General features: G+C 43.1%; 1 protein-coding gene across 2 annotated transcripts; it reads left to right on the top strand.

Annotated features, from left to right (window-relative positions):
- Positions 1 to 4,553: 4,553 nt before the first annotated feature.
- On the top strand, positions 4,554 to 13,567 carry RB195_006749 (uncharacterized protein; the record flags this gene model as incomplete). 2 transcript variants are annotated; one of them, XM_064180008.1, is made up of 13 exons in its annotated part: positions 4,638 to 4,702; positions 4,804 to 4,936; positions 5,008 to 5,117; positions 5,168 to 5,231; positions 5,294 to 5,425; positions 7,099 to 7,185; positions 7,248 to 7,321; positions 7,421 to 7,610; positions 7,666 to 7,767; positions 7,847 to 7,990; positions 8,064 to 8,251; positions 11,120 to 11,285; positions 13,427 to 13,567. In XM_064180008.1, 13 exons carry the CDS (start codon positions 4,638 to 4,640, stop codon positions 13,565 to 13,567), a joined length of 1,596 nt encoding a protein of 531 aa, XP_064036913.1. The 2 variants fall into 2 exon arrangements, with proteins under 2 accessions (XP_064036914.1, XP_064036913.1); XM_064180007.1 differs by lacking the exon at positions 13,427 to 13,567 and having other exon boundaries at positions 4,554 to 4,702; positions 11,120 to 11,435.
- Between the last annotated feature and the right edge of the window lie 701 nt (positions 13,568 to 14,268).

Genomic DNA, 14,268 nt, shown 5'->3' with positions numbered 1-14,268 from the left:
TTCTACGCCGTTTTTTGTGACGATTCGGGGAGAATTTGTGGACCCACGTTTCCGTAATCTGCAGTCCGAACTCCTTGTTTTTCCTGTGCTTGAGTTTAGTTTGGGAGTTCTCACGTTGATTTAGTGATACGCTGTCTTTAAGCCGTCTTTTAGAAGATTCCGGGATAATTTATCTAGCACCGTTTTAGTTAGTTCAGTGAGGGGTTGCTCAACTCTTTCTCAATCAGTAGGCGACCAAGAAGCTTATTTCTACTTTTTTTACCACAAGCTTTTTTTAAATGTCATCATTAGGATTGTTTACCAAGATCACATTATTCTGCAGTTGTGTTCGCAAAAATCAACGCAACGTTTCAACTTCTATCATTGTTCGGAGGTACGTCAAAGACAAAATGTGGATTCGTTTTTCCGTAAACTAAAGGAATTCCCGAGCAAGGCTTTTATTTCTTTTAATTATAAATGTATCACGTGTGGCCATATTGCTGGCTAAAAGTGTGGATTCTTTCTATTCGCATTCACCCAGACAGACCTCAACACCGAATCTTAAAAGAGTGGTCGTTGTGGCACGGTCCACTAATGTCTGGCGTTCCTACGGTTAGCCTTGACACTTTCCCAGAGTCATGTCATTTCACAAATTAACTTGAGTATTTGAGCATTGAGCGGCCGGTTTTCCGCGTAATCTGGTGTGTCGCAATTGATGGGATTGAAACATTGAAAAATTCATTCATTTCAGATTGTTTAGGCGTTGCCGCGCAGCAGTGATATAACGATGTGTTTATGATATAACGACTAGGTTGGCTACTTATTTTTTTTTTCTAAAAAAAATGACGTCTGATGGTAAAGACGCCCCTTCTTTTCCAGGAGGTCAGATAAAAACTAAGTGATTCTGGGGATTTCCCAGCCAAAGACATATAAGCTTCTCAGTCCGACGTATGTTCGCCGCTTCGCCTGCGTCTATCGACGTTTCTGCAGAATATCGTTATAAATATGGATGGATAGTTCGACATACCGTGGTGTTTCAGTCAAACTACAACAAATCGCAAAAACGCGTAGTTTTTTTGTTTATTCGTATAATGTGAAACACATTTTCTAGAAACGAAATGAAGAAACAATAGAGAAACAACATATGCAGGAAAGAAGGACACTCAAACATTTAAGCATGAGCAGGGAATAAGTTTTGATTTCAAACTAGGGCTGAATTTTGCGTTACCATAAATAATCCATGGTGTTTGTGAAGAATCATCAAAGAAGTGTGATCCATAGTGGTATCTTTGGGCAAAACTCCATGGCGTAGACGGAACCATTTGAGCAAAAAGGACCTTTACCGCAGCCAATAGAAGTAGGGGTGGAGTTCGCGAGTATAACCGTGATCACGCTCAATCTCCCCCAGTAATCCAGAAAAGAACCCGTGAAAGAGCCGTGTGCAATCCCGTCCCTCCGACTATGCGACTTATTACGAGTAGAAGAATGAGACAATCCGCAACACGTCTACGCCCGCGCGTCGCATGTGGGCAGTTTCCGTTGCTTATTTGAGTCATATCGTTTGAACTGTAAGCGTTGGACGGTGTTGCCTGCATTCTACCGTGTTATATGTTGCATCGTTGGAACCGTAGAAGGTTGTTTCACACGATTTTTTTGGGTTATTAGAAGGGTCTAACTGCTATCACGTCCATGACGTGAACTACACCTTCTCTAAAACATTTCTGGAGAGGTTCCAATGTCTTAAAAACCGAGAGACGGTGCCTCTAGTTAATACGAACAATTCACCAGCTAGATTTGCATGAAACAAAATGTCGAGTGTGTAGTGTTTCACGTATTTCAAAGTATGGTTGGGTCAAAACGACAGGAATCACGAGTGTAGTTGCGGTGCATTTGCGTACGCGCTCGGAACGGCGCGGTGAAGGCAGCGGTTGGGACCGTCGCACAGTGCAGCGATGGGTGGCGCCAGCAAAGGTTTCACCACACCCCTAGCAGCTACGCTCCACCGAAGCGCCACGAGCGCCTCGTTTTGACCCTACTATATCTAACGCCCTAATGCAAAACAAGGCTTTCATCTATCCGGGTTTGATAAATTGGTATCAGACTGTCTAGGATTATAAAAACAGTGACTCGCCACATCGGGTAACCCCTGCAAGTAATTGTAGGGTTACACACACGTTCATAAACCTGAAGTCTGAGTTGAAGTCGAATGCGTGCGCGCAACCCTACAGGGATCGGTCAACGCTGTGCACTTTATCCTTGATTATTTCAGAGTAAATTCAAATGAATTCTGCATTCGTTAGCTGATTTCTAAGGTAATGGAAGATTTCAAACCAAATCTCTTTGAAATCCAGTGATTCAGTTAGAGCCCCTTCGTCAGAAATGACAGCGATAATGGTGTTCTGCCAATTTGATGGGGACTCGGATGTTTCCCTTGCTCAAAGAGGAGGTTTTGCTTCTGGAGTCATTTTTTTCGCTTCGATTCCTGCATTGGGATCTTGGATGTTCTTAAGAAAAGTGGATGAAACGCGTGAAGCAGTTGGAAGAAAGTTTGTGTAGTGGATTAGAGTCTTTTATCTTTTTTTATATAGGGTCTTTTATCTCATGTAAACCTTTACTTGTCCCAGCGCAGAAACTACGTATCAATGATGTTGTGGTTAATTGGATAGGCTAATAGACCCTTGCTGTGTTAATTTATAAATAAATTAATGAAATAATTTACAAACAAATAAATAATTTGATCATTCAACAGGTCACTGTTGTCATGAGTATTTAACTGTGAGAGCGAAAAAAAAGTTTCTAAACTCTTCTAGACTTTGACAACGTCTGAAGGGAATTTGTTCAGCTGACGATGTACGCAAACATCCTCAAAGTAAGTGAGGAGAGGATTAAAGGCATCACCCCACGAATCTGAGGTGGTACGGATTTCAAGTAGAGTATTCGTATACGGGATAGTAGATTATGGAGAGAGGGGTGATTCCGTCCATTTCTCTCTAATTGTCGTAAAAAACGGCCCGGAAGGTACGACGCGTGCACAAGGCTGGCGCGCTCCAATCGAACTCATTGTAGAAAATAGTGCGCCGGAGCGCCCGAAGCCGCATCTTTTTCCCGTTACGGCCGTTTTTTACGGCAATTAGGAAGAAATGAACGGAATCACCCCCTCTCCATAATCTACGATCCCGTATACGAATACTCCACCACAAAATCCGTACCACACCAGATTCGTGGGGTGATGCCTTTAAAGCCCAAACATTTCTGGGAACAACCGTTGAACGTCTTTCCCGCTTCAGTGATTGCTCCTGAAATGGGGCGGGTACTATCTTGAGTGCATGATCATTCACATCGAGCCCACTTATGCGCTTGGTTTTAATGGGTACCAGTGTTCTTCATTTCTGAAATTTCTGTTGTTGATTTTTTTTTCGTAAAATTGCAATCAGCGTTGGAATGCTCTTGTTTTCTCTGTTTTTGAAGCTCTCTGTGTTATATGAGAACATTTCATTTGATGAAATTGCATTGAGAGATTTTGCAGCATGAATTATTCAGTTTCTGTTGAATTTTGTAAAATTTACACTTTTTGTTCCTTTTTCAATTCGGTGGAAAAAAATGCACGGAAAGCCTAACACTTAGCAGTTATATTCCCTTTGAATATCCGGTCACCAATTATTTCTCCAGAGAATTCTCGGATTTCTCAATAACACCAATGAAATTGTCAATCGTGAACTTTCTTGTCTTTTCAAAAATTCTTGTTGATTTCCACTCTCAACTAAATCTGTCACTATCTTCAGGTCGACATATTAATTCGAAAGCATACTGTCACTCCATAGTTCCTTACCTTTACGTTTTCGATTGCGTACGTCGCGTCTGCATCACTCAACAATATCAGAGACGGAGATAACCTACCGCGAAGACGACAGGGATTTGGTTACTTTGAAGCACTATTGTACTCCATATGAATGAGAGCAATTAGGATTCACGTGAACGTGGAAAAAAATTATTATCTAAAATTTACAGTAGATAACCTATTGTGCGCCACGAATAGAGCACTTACAATGTCTTAGTGCCCGGTTATGGACGTATAGAGTCAGTTTTTATAACGGGACGTTATAGGCTCTATATCTTAGTTATTTAAGGAACGGGAAGACTGAGCCCTCTTATCACAACACAAACTGAACATAGGAGCCATGTTGACAAGTGCTCTTTTCTTTTTATGCAATTTGTGCCCACAACACCCGCACTATTCAATTTATAACATCCACCACTATTTTTTCGATCGTACAAAAGATATACTAGAACACCGTGGACCCTTTGCTACTATCCCGTCGATTAATTTAAAGACAGCGTTTAACAAAATAACTACCGAATTCCAGTGGTGATGCTGGTAACCGAACCATTATCTCTCAGCAACGCATGCTTCTTCGGACATCGTTTCCGTTCCGGAGCACGTGCATGTGCAAGTTTTTGACTAAACACGAAGGATAGAGGACGACCAGGACATGACACCACTTACTGCAAACTCATTTCTTCGAGACGCACGCCCTTTTTTGAGTGCTTGAACGGCGCTGAATAATTGGATATTGATGTTCCGTTGCTCGACAAGTCTACACCCACACACAACACATTTCGCCTTGGAAGACCGCGTACTCCTTATGTGGATCTTGTTCATGAACCTTTGTGTCCTCGGTTATGCTAAAGTTTACAATCGTCTTTTCGAGGATTTGTTAGGAAGGTAATGTTAATTGTGCTCGATACAAGATATAAGTGGTCTTAATGATTTTTTGTCCACGAAAACTAACAAAAGTGGATTGTTGAAGCGTCAGACTTATTAAGGTACAATCGATTAGTGCGCCCTGCAGCAGATCCAAACGATACGATCCATATAGAATTCAAACTGAAACTAAGCCAAATCGTCGACGTTCACGCTAAAGACCAAACGCTAACCATGAACGGATGGTTGATTCACGTAGGTTGTAACATCCTCATTTCATTTAACCCTCTGAATGTGCAATCAAATAAAGGAATAGACGTTTGCAGCATTGGTATGACTATAGACTCTCGTGGGACCCAGAGGAGTACGGTGGCGTAAAACATTTTCATTTGCCAGGCGAGATCATATGGTTACCAGATATTATCCTCTACAATAAGTTCGTCCCCTCATCGGACAGCTCTCACATACCGTTTGCTTTTCTTTCAGCGCTCATGGTAGCCCTTGGGTGTCAGTAATCACAAAGGCAGAAGTCTACCACGACGGCAGGGTGGTGAGTGATTTCGATAGTATCGTAGTGGAGATCTCTAAAAATGTTATTCTTCTTCTTAGTAGACATGGCAACCACCAGTGGTATATCATTCGTTTTGCACAATAAATGTCGAATGGTATCCGTACGACATCCAGCAGTGTGAATTGAAATTTGGCAGTTGGACGTATAGTGGAACACAGCTTGATCTTATGCACGTGAGTGCACAGCATTCTTTCTAACGACTTTCTTTTCGTTCTTCTCCTTTCCACTCATTCGTCTCCAACGGTGAGTAACATGGTGTTTTTTTAGGGAGGAAGAGGGTGACCAACTGTCAATGATGGTGTGAAAACACTCACCAAAATGTTTTCACACCATCATTGACAGTTGGTCACCCTCTTTCTCCCTAGAATTGAGGTGATTAGAATTGTGAATGGATCAGAGCTGCTTGGTGTTTCTATTCCAATTCAGAGAACCGTTTAAAACATTGTCAGCACAACTTCAGAGCCGTTAAACCTAAACGTTTCTCTATATCAACGTGCTAAGGAATACCACGACGGTTTATTGACGCATTGTGGATGAAGAACTAATAAAACACCTTTTTTTTCTCGAACATAATATTTTCAAAAAGATAGCTTCGCCGAGCAATTGTTCTCATCACTTTTCTAAGTCTCGAGGAAGTCGCTTAGCAGTTACTCTACGTTCTTAGCGAATATTTACTGCTGTAACACCGCTTCCGTTACTTCAAGCAAACTGCTACTAAAGATTTTTCTGTCACCGCTTCTTTACAAAGCGGTGCTGACCTTGATGAAAGTTTATAGTTGCCTGCTGTTTATGTGCCTTCCCGCAGACTACTATAAACTAAGACATCAGCCCAAGAATTCCAAGTGGGAACCTTCGGTGATTTATTTTAATATATGTATATATATATAATATCACTTAATACAATATTATGATCGAACGTCCGGATTCGCGATTTGTCGTGAAGGTCCGCGACGCGAGCCAATCACATTCTTTCAATAGTGTTCATCGCGATCTTAACCGGTGAGACAATTGCGAAGTGAAAAATCTTAACTGGCAAAGATTTTGAACCTGCAACTATCGATCTTTATGGACAAGGTCCCTTACCTCGCAATTAAACGCAGCATATCACGAATCTGACGTGGTATGGATTTCCGACGGTCAAAGGCTATACGGGGGCGCAAAAACGGGCGGGATCTCGCTCATCTCTCCCTGCATCACTGTGAACAAGCTTCGGAATGTGGTCCCTTACGATGTCACTTATTGCAACGCGCCACCCCTGCGCGAAAATTCGTCGAAAATCCATTCGGACGCTCCAATGGGCAATTCATTTCATTCGACGAATTGCAGCCGGGGGCTGGGCCTCTGAAATCCATACCACGTCAGATTCGTAATATGCTGCCTCTAATCCCTTTCATGCTATTGTTTGGAACGTCTGAGGTAGCAGAAAACTGACAAACTAAAATGATGTCATCGCCATCTCAAATTTAACCTTCTACCAGCTTTTTTCCAATAAACGTCTAACAAGCTTACAGCAAGACCAAGCTTCTTACTTGATTCCGCAGCAGATATTTACTTCATTAGTTCCGACCCCACAGCATGTTCATAAACAGTACAAACGGATAGATATATTAACAGATTCACGTAGCAACCATGCCCTCTTATGCGGTCCTAAAAACCAGTTATTTGCTGTTTAGTGCAAAATTGGAAGGAAACTTTGGAGAAAGAGAGGAAGGGTAATCTTAAAATTCTGAATTTGTAGCTACACTAAGGCAAACGTGCTGGTAGATTTTCAGTGGAAGCTTTTCTGCTTACTACTTCTACTGCTGGTACGTTAACAAAAAACTATACATTAGACATCTGCTTTCAGCTACTCTCGGACGATGTGCGCTACGTGGACCGCAACAATGAGAGTGGTTGGGATGTGGAAAGAGGAGTAGATATCTCAGCGTATCAGGTATCGTACAGTCCTTATTGTAGCATTGGATCCTAAACTGCTCGTGGTACAACATTTTCAAGGAATCTGTGGAATGGGACTTGATGTCAGTTTTGGGCACACGTCATGAAAAATGGTACCCCTGCTGCGATTATCCGTACGTTCAACACTCTTTATCCTTGGGCTACGTATACCTGCATTCTCAATATTTCTTCCCAGTTGAATTGCAACGCAAAGAAATCAAAGGGTCATCTAGATCAATCGACATCACCTATTACCTTCAAATACGTCGGAAGAAGCTATTCTATACCGTTAACCTCGTCGTGCCGTGCGCATCCCTCGCAGCGTTGACGTCGTGGGTGTTCTACCTCCCTTGCGAGAGCCACCAGAAAGTTCAACTCTGCATCTCAGTGCTCGTTTCTCTTACTGTGTTCTTCCTTCTTTTGGTATGTTACCGAAGGTGTCGTAGCCTTACGACCTAATTCCGCGAAACAATTACAGATTGAGATCATTCCTCCAACAAGCGTTGCAATTCCACTGATCGTTAAATATCTAACGTTCACTATGATCATGGTCTCACTCTCCGTAATCTTCACCGTAATCGTGGGTTTGGAGCTGGATTGGAAATTTTGGCTTGGGCGAAACCATATTTCTGTTTAATTTGCTTGTTTTTAAACAACAGGTGCAAAATGTACACTTTCGAACGGCTGAGTTCCCGATGTCGGACTGGGTTCGTCGAATTCTGATCGACAAAATAGGCAGAAAGTTGCTTATTTCAAGAGCTACTGAGAAAGCAAATTTTCATCGAAAGGCCCAACACAACAAGGTTAGTTAATTGCATAAGTAAATAAAAAATAAATAACTGAATTAGTTGAACTGCAGTAAACTCCATCTTTCAGCAAATCAACGCCTTGTCAGCGATGTCAATTCTACAGAAGCAGTTCCAGAAGACTGTGTTTGAGATCGAGATGGCATCGAAGGACAAGAAACAGATGTCTGCTGTGAACGCTTTATTTCTTGAGTTGCCGCTAATGAATCGGTCCAAGAGCGTAAAACAAGGACTTGCATCTCCACTCAAACGCACAATGTAACTGCTGAAAATATTCATTCTAGTTTTCCTTTGAAATCAAATATCATTGGTACATATAGTATGGTCAAAACGACATGAAGTATGCTGTAGTTGCGTAAACGACTACGGTCGAAGCAACGTGGAGAAAGCGGTTGGAATCCAGGACCATCGCGAAATGCATCGAAGAATGATCCTAGCAAGGTCCTAACCTCTACGCTCTATCGCACCGCTTCAAGCGCAGCCACTTACGCAACTGCCCCGCTTCATGCTGTTTTGACCTCACTATACCTTGCCAGCAAAAGCAGTTTTTATTCACTAGCACTGGATAACCTCAAGGAGAAGGAATTCTTTTCATGCGTACGTGGTACGGTTTTCCTCAATTTTCAGTAACTCATGTCATCAACTGTATAGAGAACGTTTATCCTTAGATCTCTTAAAAATTTGTAAAAGAAAATTTCCCAACATCCTCACAAAGAAACTTCCATAACTAGTCCTCAGAAGCAGTCCTGGGGGATATCCTACAGTCAGTCTACAGTTCATCCTCTAGTGTGGTTTTAGCGCGATGGTCTCGGTTCACTGAAAGGATGTGAACAGCACCATAGTTTTCTAAGACGAATTCGGGAACGAACCTGACCTTCAGGCGAGGTGATTTTATGTTTATGTCCATGTCCCCTTCTCTTGAAACATCGGAACTGTGGACTGGATTTATGTTGTCTTGTTTTGCCAACGAGCTTTTGGTGGAACTTCATCAGCGGCTTGACGTTTCCACAATCTCGTCTTCATCAAAGCCCTGAGATTGATTCGAAGTTTTTGATGCTATACATATCCCATCGAACTCTTCCTCTCTCTTAGCTAACCACCGATATTCTACGCAAGAACTCGGAAGAGGAGCGCAAACTGACCAGTCTCATCGGCTAGAGGGGCTGGTGAACCACCGCGTTCTTATAGACTTCTTATAGAGTGTTGATGAAATGGAACTGTAGGACTGTAAGACAATCTTATAGCTTACGGAGTGTTACGAACGACATAGTCGTTATTAATTGATAAGCACTCATTTTTGTTACTCATAGATGGATTTCTGTCAAGAACCTGGAATATTTCTAATGCCTTCTTAGTAGAGTGTCTCTTTCCCGCCGGAAAGTGTGGATAAGGTGTCTGTCGTTACTCAATCCGCTTGGGATGCGCCACCACGTTCACTTCACTTCAGAATCGTTTGAGGTTTACGAACGTGTAACTGGTCCATACAATGACTTGCGGGGCTAGCTGATGTGTCAAGTCAGTGTTTTTATCCTCCCAGACAAGTCTGGTGCCAATTTATCGACCTCGGAGGGATAAACGGTTTGGTGTGTATGAGGGCGGATACGAACCTCCGGACGACCGTTATAGACAGCGGAACCTCCTGCCGACTGCGCTACACCCACTCTCGCGGGCTAATATCGTGCACTATTTCAAACTCACTTCCATCATGTTTCTCAATCTTATGACGCCCTAATGGTGTCATCGTGTTTCCACGCTTTTCATCAGCCAAATGTTCTTTGATACGCAGGATCAGAATCCTTCCAGTTCTCCAATGTAAATAGGTTCTCACTGCACTATCGTTGCTTACTGTTCCTTTGTAATTTTCATTGTTAGAATGTAGCAAATGCCAGTCTCAATTCTGTTTTCTTTGGCAGAAATTCTAGCGTCCATGATCTCCATTGTTAATGTTGGCTGAAACTTCAAATCTAATTCTAACTTAAATGCAGCATACCACGAATCTGAGGTGGTGCGGAGATCAGGTGGAGTATCCGTATAGATTAGAGTAGATTATGGAGACGGGGGTAGTTCTGCTCATCTCTCCCTGCATCACTGCAAACAGCCGCCTACAGAATGCTGTTTTGTACGATCTATTGCAACGCTCCACCCCCTGCGCCGCCTCCGCCCTGCGATTCGTCGAAAATCAATTCGGACTACCCCGATAGGCAGTAAGGGACGTTACGCGTGCAAGGGTGGCGCGCTGCAATAGAAGGCATCGTACAAAACAGCATCCAGGGGCCGGCTGCTTGCATTGGCTCAGGGAGAGATGAGCGGAACCACCCCGGTCTCCATAGTCTACGACCCCGTCGTACTCCACCTGAAATCCGTACCACCTCATATTTGATTCCGTGGTATGCTGCCTTTAAGCGAAACATGATACTCTCAGCATCATCTTTTTCATAACTCGTTTGATGGCAGTGACCATATTTTCCTCCTCCCGCAAAGGCTCCAGTTTTCTCGAGCGTAGATCAAGACATAAAATACGACTGTTGAGGTAAGCGCTGAGCCAAATATACTTGGTCTTCTTCATTACATACTCGACTTCACTGAGAGTATCCTAAGGCTTACATATAAGCCAATCTTCACATATGTTTCCTCAAAATTTAGTAGCAGCTGCTTAGCCTTGGTGCTTATTGCTGTAGCAAAATGTGAACAGCGAGGAAAAGTTGGTTTCATCACCTTTAATTCCCATTTTACTGAGAGCAGGATAAGGATAAGCACATGAGTGAACGAAGACATGTGCATGTGGTCACTACAAGCATATAAAGTATAGTGGAGGTCAAAACGAAATGAAACACGGTGCAGTTGCGTATGCGGTTGCGCGGTGAGCGTGGAGCGCAACTGTTCGGATCAACTGAAGACCCCACACCGTTCATTGCTGCAGTTCGCGATGGTCCCACCTCTATTCCAACCGCTATCTCCACCGCGCCGTTTCGAGCGTAATAGCTCACGCACCTGTACCGCGCTTCATGTCGTTTTGACCTGACTGTAGTGCCAAATTTTCAGCGCTGAAGCTAAACTAAATTTGAGCGATTAGCATCCTGTAAAATATGTGCGCTCAATAAATTTGCTTCCGTTCATCTATTTCAGGACAGAAAGGTTGCGCCGTCAGCAGAGCACGCAACTAGGGACTTCTTTGGAACGTCAACAGCGGAGCGAAAGCCGTGGAAGCAGCGTACGAAAAAAACTGAGACGTGCGGAACGAAATGTCCAGTACATCGCACAGACGCTTACTGAAAGACGCCAGGCAGAGGAGGTGATGATTCGCCCATTTTATCGCCTTCGCATTTTTCTCGAGAACCTTGTGAACAAAGCTCTACTCATTTACTCGTTAGAGAACGCGACGCCTCCATGCGCCACATTCCTCTCTCCTAGTACAGTTCACGAAAACGATGGCATAGCGTAGGCGCGCTACGAGGAGGTGGTGATTGTCAACCGAAGGCTGTCATGCCAGAGCGCTTGACTGATAATTGCTGTTTGCTAGCAACTTGCTATGCCATCGCCTTTGTGAAGTCTACCGGGAGCCTCATCCAAGCTCGTAGTAATATCTCCCAGTCGCAGTTGAGCGGAGCGGGCAGCTAGTCTAGTTACGGCACGGGGAGTGGGAACTGAACACACCTCGCAGATACCATATTGATTCTATTATCGCATTTCTGTTTTTGATCTCATAAGAGCAGGCGGAAGTGAAAGAATGGTTCAAACATATAAACGAACTATGCGGCGAGAAAAGACTAAAATAGAAGCTTGCAAAGCAACAACCAAATAACAGGTGATTACAATAACGAGCCGAACATATTCCTCATCAATTTTGTCCATCTTCCTGAAAGCTGACTAGCGTAGCAAAGAGATACTAGATGATAGTTCTAATGGTTCGCTCCCTGAACTTTGCGGCCTTTTCTCCTTTCCGTGTAAAGAAGTGAAAATCCCATTGGAAGGTGACGGTCTGACCCCGTGTAGAACTTAGATCAATGACATCAGTCGGGTAAAACCTTTCACTAACGATAATTTGGTCTACTTCGTAATGGTTCCCTCCACTGGACAATTCCCACGTCTGGTGTGGAGAGAAGAGGTTCTTAAATTGCGAGTTTCCGTGGATGGTTTCTTCGCCATGATAAACTCCTCTGTAACTGCTCTGGAAAAGCTTTCGTTCCTCTCGTTTTATCGTAGATCGTGTACCCCTAACCACTAGTCCCATGGGTTTTATGGAGGAACGTCGTATCCCAGTCATTCGATAGCAGGCTTTTGCCTAGACCGGTGTGCGGGATACAATAATATAATAAATTGATCCTGGCGGAGCAGAAACAGGAAGCCCGTCCCCTGAATCCACCTCTTTGGTCCGCAATTATCCCTTTGTCTGCCACCTAGGACGCGCCACTAGCCTCCAGACTAACCGGTTGTGATCCCTCTAGTGAGAGAGATTCACGGTTGCGTCATAAAAAAACCAAAAAATAAAATCGCAATAATGCTATTCAAAAAAGGACGAAAAACTATCATGAGGAGTGGAAACAAGCTCCGAAAAACTTGCCGTGGAAAACACTAGCAAACTCGACTTACTGTTACGCTTGGAAGGTGCTCGAACGTGTAAGTCGACCCTGACCCAACATTACCACTTCAGCAGGATGTATGGCATGATGAGAGTAAAATAGGTTACTGTAGGGCAACTTAATTGCCTTTCCTCGCTTCCGCACATTATTCTGCTGAATGTTTAGCCGAATGACTCAGCTTGCGCAAGTCGAGGGAAACCACTTTCTTCGCAGCCAACTTAGCATTCTCCACAACGTAAGACGTACTTAGTCGATAACTCAGACTATGATGAAATAACTTGGTCGACGGCAGAAGAAAATAATGAAACTGGATCAAATCAACTCGCTTCGCAAAGGGTTTACCAGGTACCTCATCAGTAATGAAAATTATGCTTGAGATTGACCTATTTACTAAGCGTCAATAACCGGAAGATGCACATCCAGGAAGTTATAGAACTGGTAACCACACCCAAGTAATTCTCTTGTTACAACCAACACGTCCCGCTACGGGCAATTACACGTTATACTCAAGAGATAGTGTAAATTCACCTACCTTGTGGTACAATCCAAAATGAAAATTGAGTATACTGGGTAATTACGTTCCTTCCATGTGCACTGAAAGGTGGCAAATCACAATCAGCATGGCGTGACTATGACGGCTCCTCGCTTGTCATTTTCATTTTCACAAATTTTCCATCCTACGGTAAAAAATGACACAATAAGACACAATGGCATAGCAAGACACATAACAGTTCGCACACAAGTCAGAGCCAGTAATGTTTCCTGAACATTTTCTGAGCAAATTCTTACACTATGAATTGGAAACAAATCCATCATGCATGGACAACTAATTGAATAATGTTCTCAATTGCAGACAGAAGCAGACTGGCAGTTCATCTCACTTGTTATTGACAGAATTCTTCTATTCATTTTCGCATTTTTTATCTCAACTGGAACTCTAGTGGCTGTATTTTCTGCGCCTTCCATCACCGATAGTAGGAAGGCGATCACATAAACACAATGATTTTCGTATATTTCTTGAATAAAGCATTTTAATAATAAGTATTCATTAATAATGAACTCATAACAACAGTCCCAAAACAACAGTAACGATGTCATTGCTCGATCAGCAGGTGAGCAGTACGAAGGCGAGATGGAGGGCGAGGTTCACGAAAGACGAATACCGCACTACGACCGAACTTGAGACATCCACCTTACTTCTTTTGGGCTCTTCTCTTCCGCTTCAGACGACGCATACGCTTCTTACGCCACTGAAACAATAATATAATGAGATTGAAAGTATTAAAAAAAGAAGGCAGCAATACCAATCTGCAATCTGCTCCCAGACATTTGGGAACGGTTGAAAACCTCATAGTTTAGGAGCAACCACCTATACAGTCAAGTAAAAACGACTTGAAGCTCGGTCCAGTTGCGTAAGCGGCAGTTTTCGAAGCGATGTGGTTGAGCTAACGGTTAGAATTGAGGTGGGCCCATCGCCAACTTCAGTAGGACTGTAGCAATGACTGGTGCTATCACCAGGTTCATCCTTCGATCCCAACCGCTACATTCCGCCTCTTGCGCATTAACACCAAGATCCAGGTCGTCCTGACCCGACTATATATTACAACTACATATTGCACCACGAGTTTTGACTAAACTATACCATTCGGAAATTGTGAAGTGGAACGATACACAATGCGCAACCCCGAATACATT

The sequence above is a fragment of the Necator americanus genome, chromosome I, assembly GCF_031761385.1.
Source record: "Necator americanus strain Aroian chromosome I, whole genome shotgun sequence".
Lineage (NCBI taxonomy): Eukaryota > Metazoa > Nematoda > Chromadorea > Rhabditida > Ancylostomatidae > Necator > Necator americanus.
This window is presented reverse-complemented; position numbering and strand designations above follow the sequence as displayed.